This window comes from Eleutherodactylus coqui, chromosome 1 (assembly GCF_035609145.1).
Source record: "Eleutherodactylus coqui strain aEleCoq1 chromosome 1, aEleCoq1.hap1, whole genome shotgun sequence".
Lineage (NCBI taxonomy): Eukaryota > Metazoa > Chordata > Amphibia > Anura > Eleutherodactylidae > Eleutherodactylus > Eleutherodactylus coqui.
In genome coordinates this window covers 487,861,263-487,874,458 of record NC_089837.1, presented here as the reverse complement: position 1 = coordinate 487,874,458, position 13,196 = coordinate 487,861,263, and the positions used below count along the sequence as shown (strand labels likewise).

General features: G+C 49.6%; 2 protein-coding genes and 1 long non-coding RNA gene across 3 annotated transcripts in view; 2 read left to right on the top strand and 1 right to left on the bottom strand.

Moving 5' to 3' along the window:
- The first annotated feature begins 1,157 nt into the window (after window positions 1-1,157).
- LOC136587596 (uncharacterized) lies at window positions 1,158-4,102 on the top strand. Its single transcript, XR_010787473.1, has 4 exons — window positions 1,158-1,829; window positions 2,609-2,716; window positions 2,997-3,170; window positions 3,663-4,102. It is a non-coding gene; the product is annotated as an uncharacterized lncRNA (long non-coding RNA).
- A 333-nt stretch (window positions 4,103-4,435) lies between these two features.
- Window positions 4,436-7,800, bottom strand: LOC136613836 (uncharacterized). The gene is made up of 4 exons (XM_066594079.1): window positions 7,238-7,800; window positions 6,337-6,444; window positions 5,883-6,056; window positions 4,436-4,892 (listed from the first exon to the last, which is right to left on the bottom strand). The coding sequence occupies exons 1-4, from the start codon at window positions 7,604-7,606 to the stop codon at window positions 4,887-4,889; spliced, it is 657 nt and encodes a 218-aa protein (XP_066450176.1). The 5' UTR covers window positions 7,607-7,800; the 3' UTR covers window positions 4,436-4,886.
- A 62-nt stretch (window positions 7,801-7,862) lies between these two features.
- The window catches only part of AASDHPPT (aminoadipate-semialdehyde dehydrogenase-phosphopantetheinyl transferase), a 48,864-nt gene continuing 43,530 nt past the window's right edge, over window positions 7,863-13,196 (top strand). The window contains exons 1-2 of the mRNA XM_066586273.1: window positions 7,863-8,157; window positions 12,718-12,943. Of these exons, the coding sequence (XP_066442370.1) occupies window positions 7,987-8,157; window positions 12,718-12,943 (397 nt within the window). The 5' untranslated portion in view covers window positions 7,863-7,986. The remainder of the gene's footprint in view (window positions 8,158-12,717; window positions 12,944-13,196) is intronic.

The window sequence follows — 13,196 nt, the reverse complement described above, 5'->3', positions numbered from 1 at the left end:
ATCTCGCGCTATCCCCAGGACATACCTGTTGCGGGAAGTACCAGGCTCCCAGGACGTAGCGGTACGTCCTGGAGCGGGAAGGGGTAAAGGCCCTATTGAAAACAATGGGCGGTGTATGCTGAGGAACGCCAAAAGATAGAATGTGCAACGATTTTTTTTAACTTCCCAGCATCACTGTAAGGGAAAAAACAGTCATGTGAATAAGGCCTTTATTACTCATGTGAATATGTCCACAGGCGGATTGAATTCTGCATGCAGGAGCCCACAGCGGACTCCGACCCTGCCCTTGGCAGAGGACACCGCGGGTCTTCTACTTACCCGTCTGTTAGTAAGATCTACATGCTCTAATTCAGATCCGAATGCCCATGTATCACTAGGGGCGCCTGTGGACAATAGGCCTAAGCCCATTCAAAAGAATGCAGTTCATATTCGCACGCGTTTTATTGCGCCTCGCAATTCATAAATTTCCTACGAGATTCTCGATCGTGTGCATGAAGTCTTAGGCTAACCTTACATGGGCAAGCCTGATATTGGGGGTGCATCTTAGAGCCCCATATTGCGCTCTTCACCATGTGAATTCCCCGTGGATGAGAGGTGTTATTAAAGTCTAAACAGCCTGGCCTGACTTTGGCGATGTGGCGATCCTCCGCCTCTTTTGAATGGGGTCATACACGCAAGCGATGTTTTCGTATACGGCACTGTCTATAGTGGGGCCGGCGGCAGCATTGCGCCACATGCTAGGTGCACGCAATGTGATGCGATGTCTCCCATTGAAAACAATTAAGAGGACTGCTTGTTCCCCAAAGTGATGACACAAAAACGCCTCACATCACAGGATGGGGAGCGCAATATGGGGGTGAGATTCGTGGCCCCATATCACACTGGCCAGTGTGAAGTTAGCCTGAGTCAAACATTTACCACCTATCAAGTGTTTGGTGGGAAAACCCCCTTTAATTACACGTTTAATTCAGTAGCTCTAAAGCCCCATCCATGTCTGTTACACAACGTCACCCAGGTGGTAATGCCATACTAACAGTTTTAGTCATATATCTCTGTGTGTTCCTTATGTCTGCTTGTAATAAAGTTGGTTGAATAAATGTAAACAAAAAAAAAATCCAGTCACAGTGCGTGCCGCTCGCATATTACCAAAGGAGGCCTGAGTTCTCCTATGGGGCCGATTCAGCCAATCAGCTGGCTGGAATCGGCACCACGTGACACAGCGGCGTGCCCGCGCATTGCCGTGCACAGGATTGTGCTGCCTGAGTTCTCCTGTGCGGCCGATTCAGCCAACAGCGGCGTGCCCGCGCATTGCCGTGCACAGGATTGTGCTTTGCCCGCGCTTTCACATGCTCAGTGCCTTGCCATGCACTCGTGTGCACACAGGATTGTGCCTTGCCCGCGGTTTACATGCCACTCGTGTGTGTGCACAGACAGTTATTGATTTGGCAGGTATTTTTTGCGCTTTTTGGCAGGTATTTTTTGTGCTTTTGCCAAAGGTGATTATTTCTTTTGCGCAAGTGGATTTGCCAGCGGAAGTTTTACATCTTTTGCGCAAGTGGATTTGCCAGCGGAAGTTTTACATCTTTTGCGCAAGTGGATTTGCCAGCGGAAGTTTTACATCTTTTGCGCAAGTGGATTTGCCAGCGGAAGTTTTACATCTTTTGCGCAAGTGGATTTGCCAGCGGAAGTTTTACATCTTTTGCGCAAGTGGATTTGCCAGCGGAAGTTTTACATCTTTTGCGCAAGTGGATTTGCCAGCGGAAGTTTTACATCTTTTGCGCAAGTGGATTTGCCAGCGGACGTTTTACACAGGACTACTAAAAGCCAAGGTAAGCTGCTGCATCTGCTCATTTAATTGCGCTCTTACTTCCCCTGCGCGCATTGGCGGAGAGGCGGCCAATTCTGCATGCCGCTGCATTGTCCACGAGCGCGATCCCCAGCATGCCGCTGCATTGTCACCGCTGCATTGTCCACGAGCGCGATCCCCAGCATGCCGCTGCATTGACGCCGCGATCGTGAGCATGGAGCTGCATGCATTGTCGCCGCTGCATTGTCCACGAGCGCGATCCCCAGCATGCCGCTGCATTGTCTCCGCGATCCCCAGCATGCCGCTGCATGCATTGTCGCCGCTGCATTGTCCACGAGCGCGATCCCCAGCATGCCGCTGCATTGTCTCCGCGATCCCCAGCATGCCGCTGCATGCATTGTCGCCGCTGCATTGTCCACGAGCGCGATCCCCAGCATGCCGCTGCATTGTCTCCGCGATCCCCAGCATGCCGCTGCATGCATTGTCGCCGCTGCATTGTCCACGAGCGCGATCCCCAGCATGCCGCTGCATTGTCCACGAGCGCGATCCCCAGCATGCCGCTGCATTGCTACGTGTGGAGACGCGGTTACCTGAGATTTGTGCGCTGTGCGCTGCTACGTGTGGAGACGCGGTTACCTGAGATTTGTGCGCTGCTACGTGTGGAGACGCGGTTACCTGAGATTTGTGCGCTGTGCGCTGCTACGTGTGGAGACAACACCCAAGATTTGTGCGCTACGTGTGGTGAGTACGTCACCTGAGATTTGCGCGACGCCACCTGACGCCACCTGTCTTTTTTTGCAGATTTGTGCGCCTTATTGCAAAATAACGTGTGGAGAGGATCCTGACGTTTGGACACGTTTCGAGAAGAATTTCGCTTCGCTCGGACACCATCTGACATCACTCAGCGAGGTAAGCTGCTGCATCTGCCCAAATTTTGATCGCGTGCATCTGCTGATATGCGCATATTTGGCGCATATTTGCAGGTGTTCGCTTGCATCTGCTTATATCCGCATACTTGGCGCATATTTGCAGGTGTTCGCTTGCATCTGCTGATATGCGCACATTTGGCGCATATTCGCAGGTGTTCGCTTGCATCTGCTGATATGCGCATATTTGCCGGTTTTCTCCTGCATCACCAGATATGTGCATTTTTGCTTGCATGTGGTGATATGCTCTCCGTTTTCCACAGGACGACTCGTGTGGAGAGGAACCTGACATTTGGCTGCGGTTTGTACAACGTACGGAACCGGAGATTGCCGTTTTAGGTGCTGATCTCACATTTGCCCCCCGCCTTTTGGAGAGGACGACTCTTCTGGAGAGGAATTTCGCTTCGCTAGGACATCACGTGACGTCACTCGGCGAGGTAAGCTGCTGCATCTGCCAAATTTTTCATTGCTTGCATCTGCTCATGTGTACATGCATGCGTGCCTGTATGCGTACATGCCTGTATGCGTACATGCATGCATGCCTTGTGCGTGCCTGCCTGTATGCGTACATGCATGCATGCCTTGTGCGTGCATGCCTGTATGTGTGCGCGCATGCCTGTATGCTCACCCACTTACTCAGCCACCCCCCCTCTCTCTCACACACACACTTGCTGTGTTAAATTCGTCTTATTGGCCGAAAAAGACATAACATTAGATTTGAGCATTTAATTCCTTTTTTTAGCAAACGTACAGGTTCCATCCCAATACTGCACCAACCTTCGGAGAAACATACCAATTGTCCAAATACGATGTCTTTATCTATTAAAGTAGGAGTGAAGAAAAGCAGGGACAGTGCAAGAACTAGGAAAACCCACGGAATTAAGCCAATTGCAGGCAGGGTTAATTTTTTTTTTTCTTCCTCGTTATAGGTCAGCTGATACGTTTTGGTCAGAATCTTGCACTGTGGTAACCGTTTCCGCTGCTCGCAACCGCAGGAGTTGAATCACCAGAGAGCCAGAAGTTCCCAGATGTTGGCTTCGGAGGACGCTTAAAAGCTGGAAATGGCCCATCACCTGCTATGGAAATCCATCATCAGGATCTGATGGAGCAGTACGATGCATGTGATGCTGCTCACTGTCCCTCGTTAGTCGGTTCACAGTTTATACACTAAGCTATTTATCCCCTTAGAGAACCAGGCTGTTTGCGCCTTAGTGACAGACCGAAAATTTGGAACTTTACATGTGTCACTTGACATATCATAAGTCCGTAAAGGTTTTGCATATCCAAGTGACTGACATTTTTTTCTTCCCCTTGTTGTACTTCTGTTAGGTAGTAAAAAGGACTGTTAAAAGTTGTGTATATTTATTAAAATTGCTACTTTGCACAATTTTGAATTTTCATTTTTTCACATTGTCAAATGTCATATATAAAATAAGTGCCAACATACTGTACAAATCTGTGCGAACATATAGATTTCCATCTGTTCACTTTATTCTGGAAGCACGGTTTAAAACTTTTGTACATTTATTTTTTCCATCTAGGAGACGTACAAATTTAACATTACTTTTCAGAATTTTGAGGAACACTTAGTTTTCCTACACCAATCCAAGTTTGCAAAGGCTGCTAGGTGTCATAATTAAGGATGAGCGAGTATACTCACTAAGGCACTACTTGTTCAAGTAATGTGCCTTAGACGAGTATCTCCCTGCTCGTCCATAAAGATTCGGGGACCGCTGCGGCTGACAGGTGAGTCACAGGGGAGATAGAGAGAGATCTCCCCTCCGTTCCTCCCCGCTCTCCCTCGCGGCGGCCCCCGAATCTTTAAGGACGAGCGGGGAGATACTCGTTTAAGGCACATTACTCGAACGAGTAGTACCTTAGCAAGTATACTCGCTCATCCTTAATTATGACACCTAGCAGCCTTTGTGACATAGACAAAAGGCCGCTGTGTTTATGGGTCTTTTCTGTTTAATGCATTGCAGTAAAATATTGCGCAGTTTTTCAGGATCCTCCGTCATAATTTTTTTTTTAAAAAAGCGTATTAAAAACAAGGGAGTCACTGGGAAAAAACAGTTCATTAAAAGAAGGGTTTAAAGATTGCTGAACGTCGAGGGTCTCTTCACTGTCTGCCAGCCTTCCCGTTCTCAAGGACGTCAGATCTGCAGGAAATGACGAGAAATCAGCAGGTTAACAGTCACATCCCACCAGTATTACTGATTCCTAGATCCGCTCAACCCACTTACAATGACCACTACTCCCTCAACCAGGTCAGAAGAATTATGCATGCATCTATGCATACATACATGCATCTATGCATGCATACATGCATGTGTGCATCTATGCATGCATGTACACGCATGCGTGCATCTATACATAAATGCATGCATACGCACGTACGCATAAGGCACGCGTGCATGTACGCATACAGGCACGCGTGCATGTACGCATACAGGCACGCGTGCATGTACGCATACAGGCACGCGTGCATGTACGCATACAGGCACGCGTGCATGTACGCATACAGGCACGCGTGCATGTACGCATACAGGCACGCGTGCATGTACGCATACAGGCACGCGTGCATGTACGCATACAGGCACGCGTGCCTGTACGCATACAGGCACGTACGCATGCCTGTACGCATACAGGCACGTACGCATGCCTGTACGCATACAGGCACGTACGCATGCCTGTACGCATACAGGCACGTACGCATGCCTGTACGCATACAGGCACGTACGCATGCCTGTACGCATACAGGCACGTACGCATGCCTGTACGCATACAGGCACGTACGCATGCCTGTACGCATACAGGCACGTACGCATGCCTGTACGCACAAGGCACGTACGCATGCCTGTACGCACAAGGCACGTACGCATGCCTGTACGCACAAGGCACGTACGCATGCCTGTACGCACAAGGCATGCCTGTACGCACAAGGCATGCATGCACGCACATGGCATGCAGGCACGCATGTACGCATACAGGCAGGCACGCACAAGGCATGCATGCATGTACGCATACAGGCAGGCACGCACAAGGCATGCATTCATGTACGCATACAGGCATGTACGCATACAGGCACGCATGCATGTACACATGAGCAGATGCAAGCAATGAAAAATTTGGCAGATGCAGCAGCTTACCTCGCCGAGTGACGTCACGTGATGTCCTAGCGAAGCGAAATTCCTCTCCAGAAGAGTCGTCCTCTCCAAAAGGCGGGGGGCAAATGTGAGATCAGCACCTAAAACGGCAATCTCCGGTTCCGTACGTTGTACAAACCGCAGCCAAATGTCAGGTTCCTCTCCACACGAGTCGTCCTGTGGAAAACGGAGAGCATATCACCACATGCAAGCAAAAATGCACATATCTGGTGATGCAGGAGAAAACCGGCAAATATGCGCATATCAGCAGATGCAAGCGAACACCTGCGAATATGCGCCAAATGTGCGCATATCAGCAGATGCAAGCGAACACCTGCAAATATGCGCCAAGTATGCGGATATAAGCAGATGCAAGCGAACACCTGCAAATATGCGCCAAATATGCGCATATCAGCAGATGCACGCGATCAAAATTTGGGCAGATGCAGCAGCTTACCTCGCTGAGTGATGTCAGATGGTGTCCGAGCGAAGCGAAATTCTTCTCGAAACGTGTCCAAACGTCAGGATCCTCTCCACACGTTATTTTGCAATAAGGCGCACAAATCTGCAAAAAAAGACAGGTGGCGTCAGGTGGCGTCGCGCAAATCTCAGGTGACGTACTCACCACACGTAGCGCACAAATCTTGGGTGTTGTCTCCACACGTAGCAGCGCACAGCGCACAAATCTCAGGTAACCGCGTCTCCACACGTAGCAGCGCACAAATCTCAGGTAACCGCGTCTCCACACGTAGCAGCGCACAGCGCACAAATCTCAGGTAACCGCGTCTCCACACGTAGCAATGCAGCGGCATGCTGGGGATCGCGCTCGTGGACAATGCAGCGGTGACAATGCAGCGGCATGCTGGGGATCGCGCTCGTGGACAATGCAGCGGCGACAATGCATGCAGCGGCATGCTGGGGATCGCGGAGACAATGCAGCGGCATGCTGGGGATCGCGCTCGTGGACAATGCAGCGGCGACAATGCATGCAGCGGCATGCTGGGGATCGCGGAGACAATGCAGCGGCATGCTGGGGATCGCGCTCGTGGACAATGCAGCGGCGACAATGCATGCAGCGGCATGCTGGGGATCGCGGAGACAATGCAGCGGCATGCTGGGGATCGCGCTCGTGGACAATGCAGCGGCGACAATGCATGCAGCTCCATGCTCACGATCGCGGCGTCAATGCAGCGGCATGCTGGGGATCGCGCTCGTGGACAATGCAGCGGTGACAATGCAGCGGCATGCTGGGGATCGCGCTCGTGGACAATGCAGCGGCATGCAGAATTGGCCGCCTCTCCGCCAATGCGCGCAGGGGAAGTAAGAGCGCAATTAAATGAGCAGATGCAGCAGCTTACCTTGGCTTTTAGTAGTCCTGTGTAAAACGTCCGCTGGCAAATCCACTTGCGCAAAAGATGTAAAACTTCCGCTGGCAAATCCACTTGCGCAAAAGATGTAAAACTTCCGCTGGCAAATCCACTTGCGCAAAAGATGTAAAACTTCCGCTGGCAAATCCACTTGCGCAAAAGATGTAAAACTTCCGCTGGCAAATCCACTTGCGCAAAAGAAATAATCACCTTTGGCAAAAGCACAAAAAATACCTGCCAAAAAGCGCAAAAAATACCTGCCAAATCAATAACTGTCTGTGCACACACACGAGTGGCATGTAAACCGCGGGCAAGGCACAATCCTGTGTGCACACGAGTGCATGGCAAGGCACTGAGCATGTGAAAGCGCGGGCAAAGCACAATCCTGTGCACGGCAATGCGCGGGCACGCCGCTGTTGGCTGAATCGGCCGCACAGGAGAACTCAGGCAGCACAATCCTGTGCACGGCAATGCGCGGGCACGCCGCTGTGTCACGTGGTGCCGATTCCAGCCAGCTGATTGGCTGAATCGGCCCCATAGGAGAACTCAGGCCTCCTTTGGTAATATGCGTGCCGCTCTAGCCGCCATCTTGTCGAAGACCAAAACGCAGAGGACCCCTCTCCCGGTCTCCGACAGTATGGCCGGCGCTTGTCTACACTGTCCCAGGAGGATCTTTCACTTTTGCTTCGCTGCTCCTCTTCAGGGGCAGACATGAGAGCTCAGTGACCCTGTGTGGTTACATGCATCCTCTGCGCAGAGCTGTCGTCATGGAGGGGGTGAGGTGGGCCTTCCCGTGTGCTCGCTGGACTCCCGGGCGGGATGACTGGTCGCTGTGTGCCCGCTGTGTGCAGCCTGAGGAGAAGCAGCGCATTGCCCAATTCATGTTCACCCGCGATGCCAAGGCTGCCATGGTACATGATGTGCGACCCCATGCCTCGTCTGACAACGCTTTGCATTTTGGTGGTGCCGCTTATCTCTATCAGGGACCTTTGCGTCACACAGCTGGAGCCGCTTCTGCAGAAACCCGCATGGCTGCCTGCAGATTCTGATGCAGAATTTTGCGCCAAGGATTTCGGCGTGGAGTTTTCCAGGTGTTGCGGTGTGTCTTGCGGCCAAATTCCGCCCGCGGAAATTCCGCAGCGCAAGACGCAGAACATTCCGCAGAATTGAAGATCGCCTAATTCTACCGACTGTTCCACCTAAAATCTGCCTGCAGCCCTGCGGGTTCTGGAGTGGAGATACTGAGGTGCAGAGTAAGGCGTGTGCTTTAGGCCGCCTCACACGGGCGTACGATTTGCGCACTATATGCGGTGAATAAAACCTATTGGGTTCTTTCAAATACGCGTATTTTTCTGGGCAAAAAACTCCTAAAAACGCAGCTTGCTCTATTTTTCTCCCAAATATTTGTGCACCAAAATCCACATAGTTAATGGGGGGTGCGCGATTCGTAAGGCGATGCGTGAAACACTGCGGAATTGCGCAGGGAAAAGAACACATCTGGAACTCATTAGACTAATTAGCCGTTTCCATGGCGTATTTTTATATGCACACGTGCGAAAAATCAGCGTTCACTCCGCAAAGCGTAGCACTTGTGCGCGAATACACCTACGCTCATCTGAAGCTGGCGTTGGGACTTATTACATGGGCCGATAAATCGTTCAAGATCCTGCATCTGGCAAGAATCTGACCGATTCTCAGTCAGTGTAAAGGCACGCCCCGACTGAATGACGGATGAGAAGTTGTTCGCTTCCCGTTCGCCGTTCGGTTTCTGCATGCAGGAAGCTGTAGGATGGATCGGCCGTGTGAACAGGCAGCCGGTGACTTATGAACATCTGCCTGTTTATCGTGACCGGAGGCGAACAGGCTGCTGAGTAAAAGCGCAGGAACGATTAGCGCTGGCACGACATTCAAAAGGAAATCAAGAAGGCCCAGTTCATATCCTTTTTTTTTTTTCTTTTGGCAAACGCAGTGGATACGCATTTAACATCCGTTTTCATTACGTTTTTTTTACACTCTCGGAATTTCATGGACGAGTTTGGTCCACGATGCAGACTGAAGTACGACAAGAAAAAAAAGAGCATGTCTGAATACACCGATTGAATTCAGTGGGTCTGTATTCAGTCCGTAAAAAATACTAAATGTGTTCGGAAATTACACCCATGTGACCGCGCCCTTACAGTCTGTATTGCAGTAGGTGATGAGGTGCCTTAAACATCGCTGAAACGCACTAAAATAGAGCAGACGGCGTTCGAAAAGCGTGTCTAGGAAGCCCTATTGAAATCAATGGAGGTGTTTTAGCGGGCGCTTCAAACACCGCGCTAAACGCTGGACTGAGGCTGTATTTACACAGGGTAGTCTCTTGTGCCACTTTTTCGCTTTACGAGACACACAGGAATGAGTATATTTAAATGTCCAATTTTTCTATCGCACTCGTGCTGCGAAATCACAAAAAAAGCGGCATACTTTATCTTTCTACGATTTTGCGGAAAGCTCGCCCATTATTTTTATTGGCGTGTAAAAAATCAGTCGCAAGTGAAAAACACGCCTGAAAATTGCATGTTCAGCAATACGATTTTCTCGCAAATATATCGCACTTACTTTGAAAAATCGCAATTTTCCAAGTGCAATACGGATCTACGTTTCTCCTATCAATACCGCGCTTCTCCGTGTGAATGCGCACAGCCGTGCTCCGCCTCCGGCCTTCCTCTTATCAGCGCTGCAGAGCTTTTTTTTCCCCCATTGATTAATAACTTTTAATGTGAAGCCCGGGTTCTCCGAGTCCGCAGTGCCGCTGCAGAGTGCGTACGTTTTGCTCTAGGGTTCCATGGAAACGCGGTATATTCGGACCCCCATACGGCAGTATCTTCAGACCTGTTTTGCTAATTCCTGTGATTTCTGGAATATTTCTCCGGCCCTCTGACCGCCCTTCATGTGCTGCATCTGTATATCGCACGGCACGCAGATTGGTGACTCTGATGTGCGTTTCCCCCGAGTCCGAATTGTATGACCGAATTGCTATTCTCTGTGTATCATGCACACATATACGGGCGTGTCACGCTGGCCCAAAATCATCATTTAAGGCCCTTTTAGAAAGAACAATTATCATTCAAAGATTCGGTCAGACGAGTGAAATCGAGCGATAATCTCTGCATATAAATCGCTTGCTCGTTCCCTTATCGTTCTATTTATGGACCGATGGTTCAGTCGCTAACAGTAAATATGAAGAACTGAATGATTTCTCGTTTGACCGAAGCAGCGATGTATCTGCTGTGTTAACGAGCTAACGTTTAAACGATAATCGTTTGGTGTAAACGGACCCTGGGGCAAAGTAAGCCTGGGTTCCCACACGGCGTATTGCCGGCGGAAATATCGCGGTTTGGCCGCCGCGAAAAACCGACTTTTCATGCTGGGAAAACGCTTCTCCAGAAGCTGCGGCACTTTAGCCGCAGGTGTTCGAGCGGCTTGCCCGCATGCTTTTCCATTGTGGCCGGCGCTCCCATAGAGGAGAGCATGGCCGCAATGGGGAAAAAAAAGAATGGGGATGCTGTGGCCAGCGAATCCACGCAGCAGCGCCGGCTTTGCTGCAACGGATTTGCCGTCCCATTTGGGCAAGATTTCTAATATCTTTGTATCGCATCCATTTGCGGTGGTTTGTATGCCCATTTATTGGTGACTTCCGCTTGCCATCCGGTTTTCATATCTTGGGGGAAAATACATTTCTTCTTAGTTTGTGAATTGTCTTTCTTCCGCATCTCCTGGCAATGGACCTGTGAAATATGGACACACGTAGACATCGGAGTCAGACCAGAATAGTGAACCGTGTGTCTGTGGGGTAAAACAGAAGTGTGAATTGGCATATTGACCACTGTGGGACTCTATGCTGCCCAAATCTAGTCTGTTGTTGACTCGGCACATGGAATGAAAATCCTCTCATGTGAATTAGGCCTTAGTTGATGCGGTCCGCCAACCACAGTTGGCATCCGGTACAAATGGAAGTCACGGTACACTTGTGAACGGAGACCTTTTAGACGGGCCGACTTTCATTTGGACAAGCGGGTGACATAACCTCCAGCTTGTTGTCCCTCGTGTAGCCTGTTTAGATTTAATGTTGACTCATCCAATGACGATTGTTTGGCATCTTTCACTTCTTTTTCCATGGAAAAAGCGCTGAGTGAGCGAACGATGATTTTTATGCCGCCAATAACTGGACGCCGAACGAGAAATGCACGATTCTTTTTTGGCGTTCAATCGTTGGCTCCCGTTTATAGATCGAACGATTATCCTTCACTTTTGCTTGTTCGAATTACGTTTTGAAAATCATTTGGCTCGGTCAAACGTTTGTGTGTTTAGAGTGGTAAGCTGGTGCTAAAGCTGTCTGGCTGCAGCTTATCTCCCAAGGAACAAAAGAATCGGGTGTTGAAATTCAATGTCCTTAATTTCTTTACCCTGACGTCAGTTCAGCGAAAGAGCCATAAACATAAGGTGGGGTTCACAGATGGCGCGGGTTTGGAGGCAGGCTTTCTGCAGCTGATCTGCAGTGGACATTCCTCTGCGAATCAACCCCCATGTGGATCCAGCCTAGGAGAGACATCCAGATCCACTGTTATCGGTGGGTTCAGATCACTAAACGCCAATATATATGGGGGCGTTTATTGTTACCCCGATCCACTCTCATCTTGATTACTGTAACTCCCTTATTGATTGGTCTTCATCCTTTTAAACTCTCCCCTGTTTATCCTGAATGCAGCAGCTAGTCTTATCATCTTATCGCTGCACCGACACCTTCGCCCTGTGCCAGTTACTGCACTGATTGCCCTCACTCAGAAAGCTCTCCACAGTGCTGCACTGTCCTATATATCCTCCCTCATCACTGTCTACCACTCTACCCATGCTCTCCATTCTCCATAATCCAAACCTCCAACTCCCACCTCCAAGATTTTTTCCAAGCTGCACCAGTCCTCTGGAATGTGCTTGACAATCGCCAAGCAACTCCTAAGAACACCTCTCTTTTGAGAGATCTATCACATCTCCTAATCTAACTCCTCTCCATTTACCCTTCTACATTCATCCTCAGAATCTAATCACAATATCCCCAAACTTATACACCCTAATGCATATCTGTACATACACTGATACCGGCAGGTGAGCGGCTCATCCAGCTATGTCTATACTACCCTATTGATATACAAGTTGGCTGGACCACTGTACGCAGCCTCAATACTTACCTATGGCGGTATAGTGACACAGACTGGAAATATCTCATCCCCCCCCCCGTAGCAAAACTTTGAGGTCCTGGGATGATTGTAGTAATCCGAGATCTTATGTCCATCCTGTGACTAAAGGTCGTCATGGAGCCGTAGCCTCAAGCAGTGCACCTGATTAGGTTTAATGTATTCTTTCCCCCAAGTAACTTTGTTCTACATTCTACTAATTATATTTCTGAGAATTGTCATTCTTCGTTTATTCTTTAGGCCGGTCGTTTGCTGATCAGAAAGTTGATTGCAGAGAAGCTCTTGATCCCGTGGGACAAGATACAGCTGGACAGGACAGCTAAGGGGAAGCCATTCCTGGTCAGCGGGATTCCTCCTCACCTTCCAAACTTCAACTTCAATGTCTCTCATCAGGGCGATTTTGCCGTTCTGGCTGCTGAGCCGGAGCTCCAGGTTGGAGTTGACATAATGAAAACTAACCGGCCAGGTAAGTCATTGTCTTTATAGCCCAGCGCTGGTAAAGAATTTGTTTATTAGAGTATTCGCACTTAAAGTGTTCCTTCTTTCCTGGAACTGGAAAGAGAGGGGGTATATCACCTGCAGATGCCCCCCTCTGCTGCCCATCCGATCTGCTGGATCCAGGCTCTGTTTTCGGCTGATAGTTGCAGCGATTTTCTAACCCCCTAATTCATACTGTGCATTACTCTCTAATTGGTTGTTGCTGATTACGGGAACAGCCC

Coding starts and splice junctions, on each gene's coding strand:
- LOC136613836 (XM_066594079.1), bottom strand. CDS start 7,606: ATGCTCAGTGCCTTGCCATGCACTCGTGTGCACACAGGATTGTGCCTT. Junction 6,445..7,237: donor CAGGACTACTAAAAGCCAAG/GTAAGCTGCTGC, acceptor CTTTTTTTGCAG/ATTTGTGCGCCTTATTGCAA. Junction 6,057..6,336: donor ATCTGACATCACTCAGCGAG/GTAAGCTGCTGC, acceptor CGTTTTCCACAG/GACGACTCGTGTGGAGAGGA.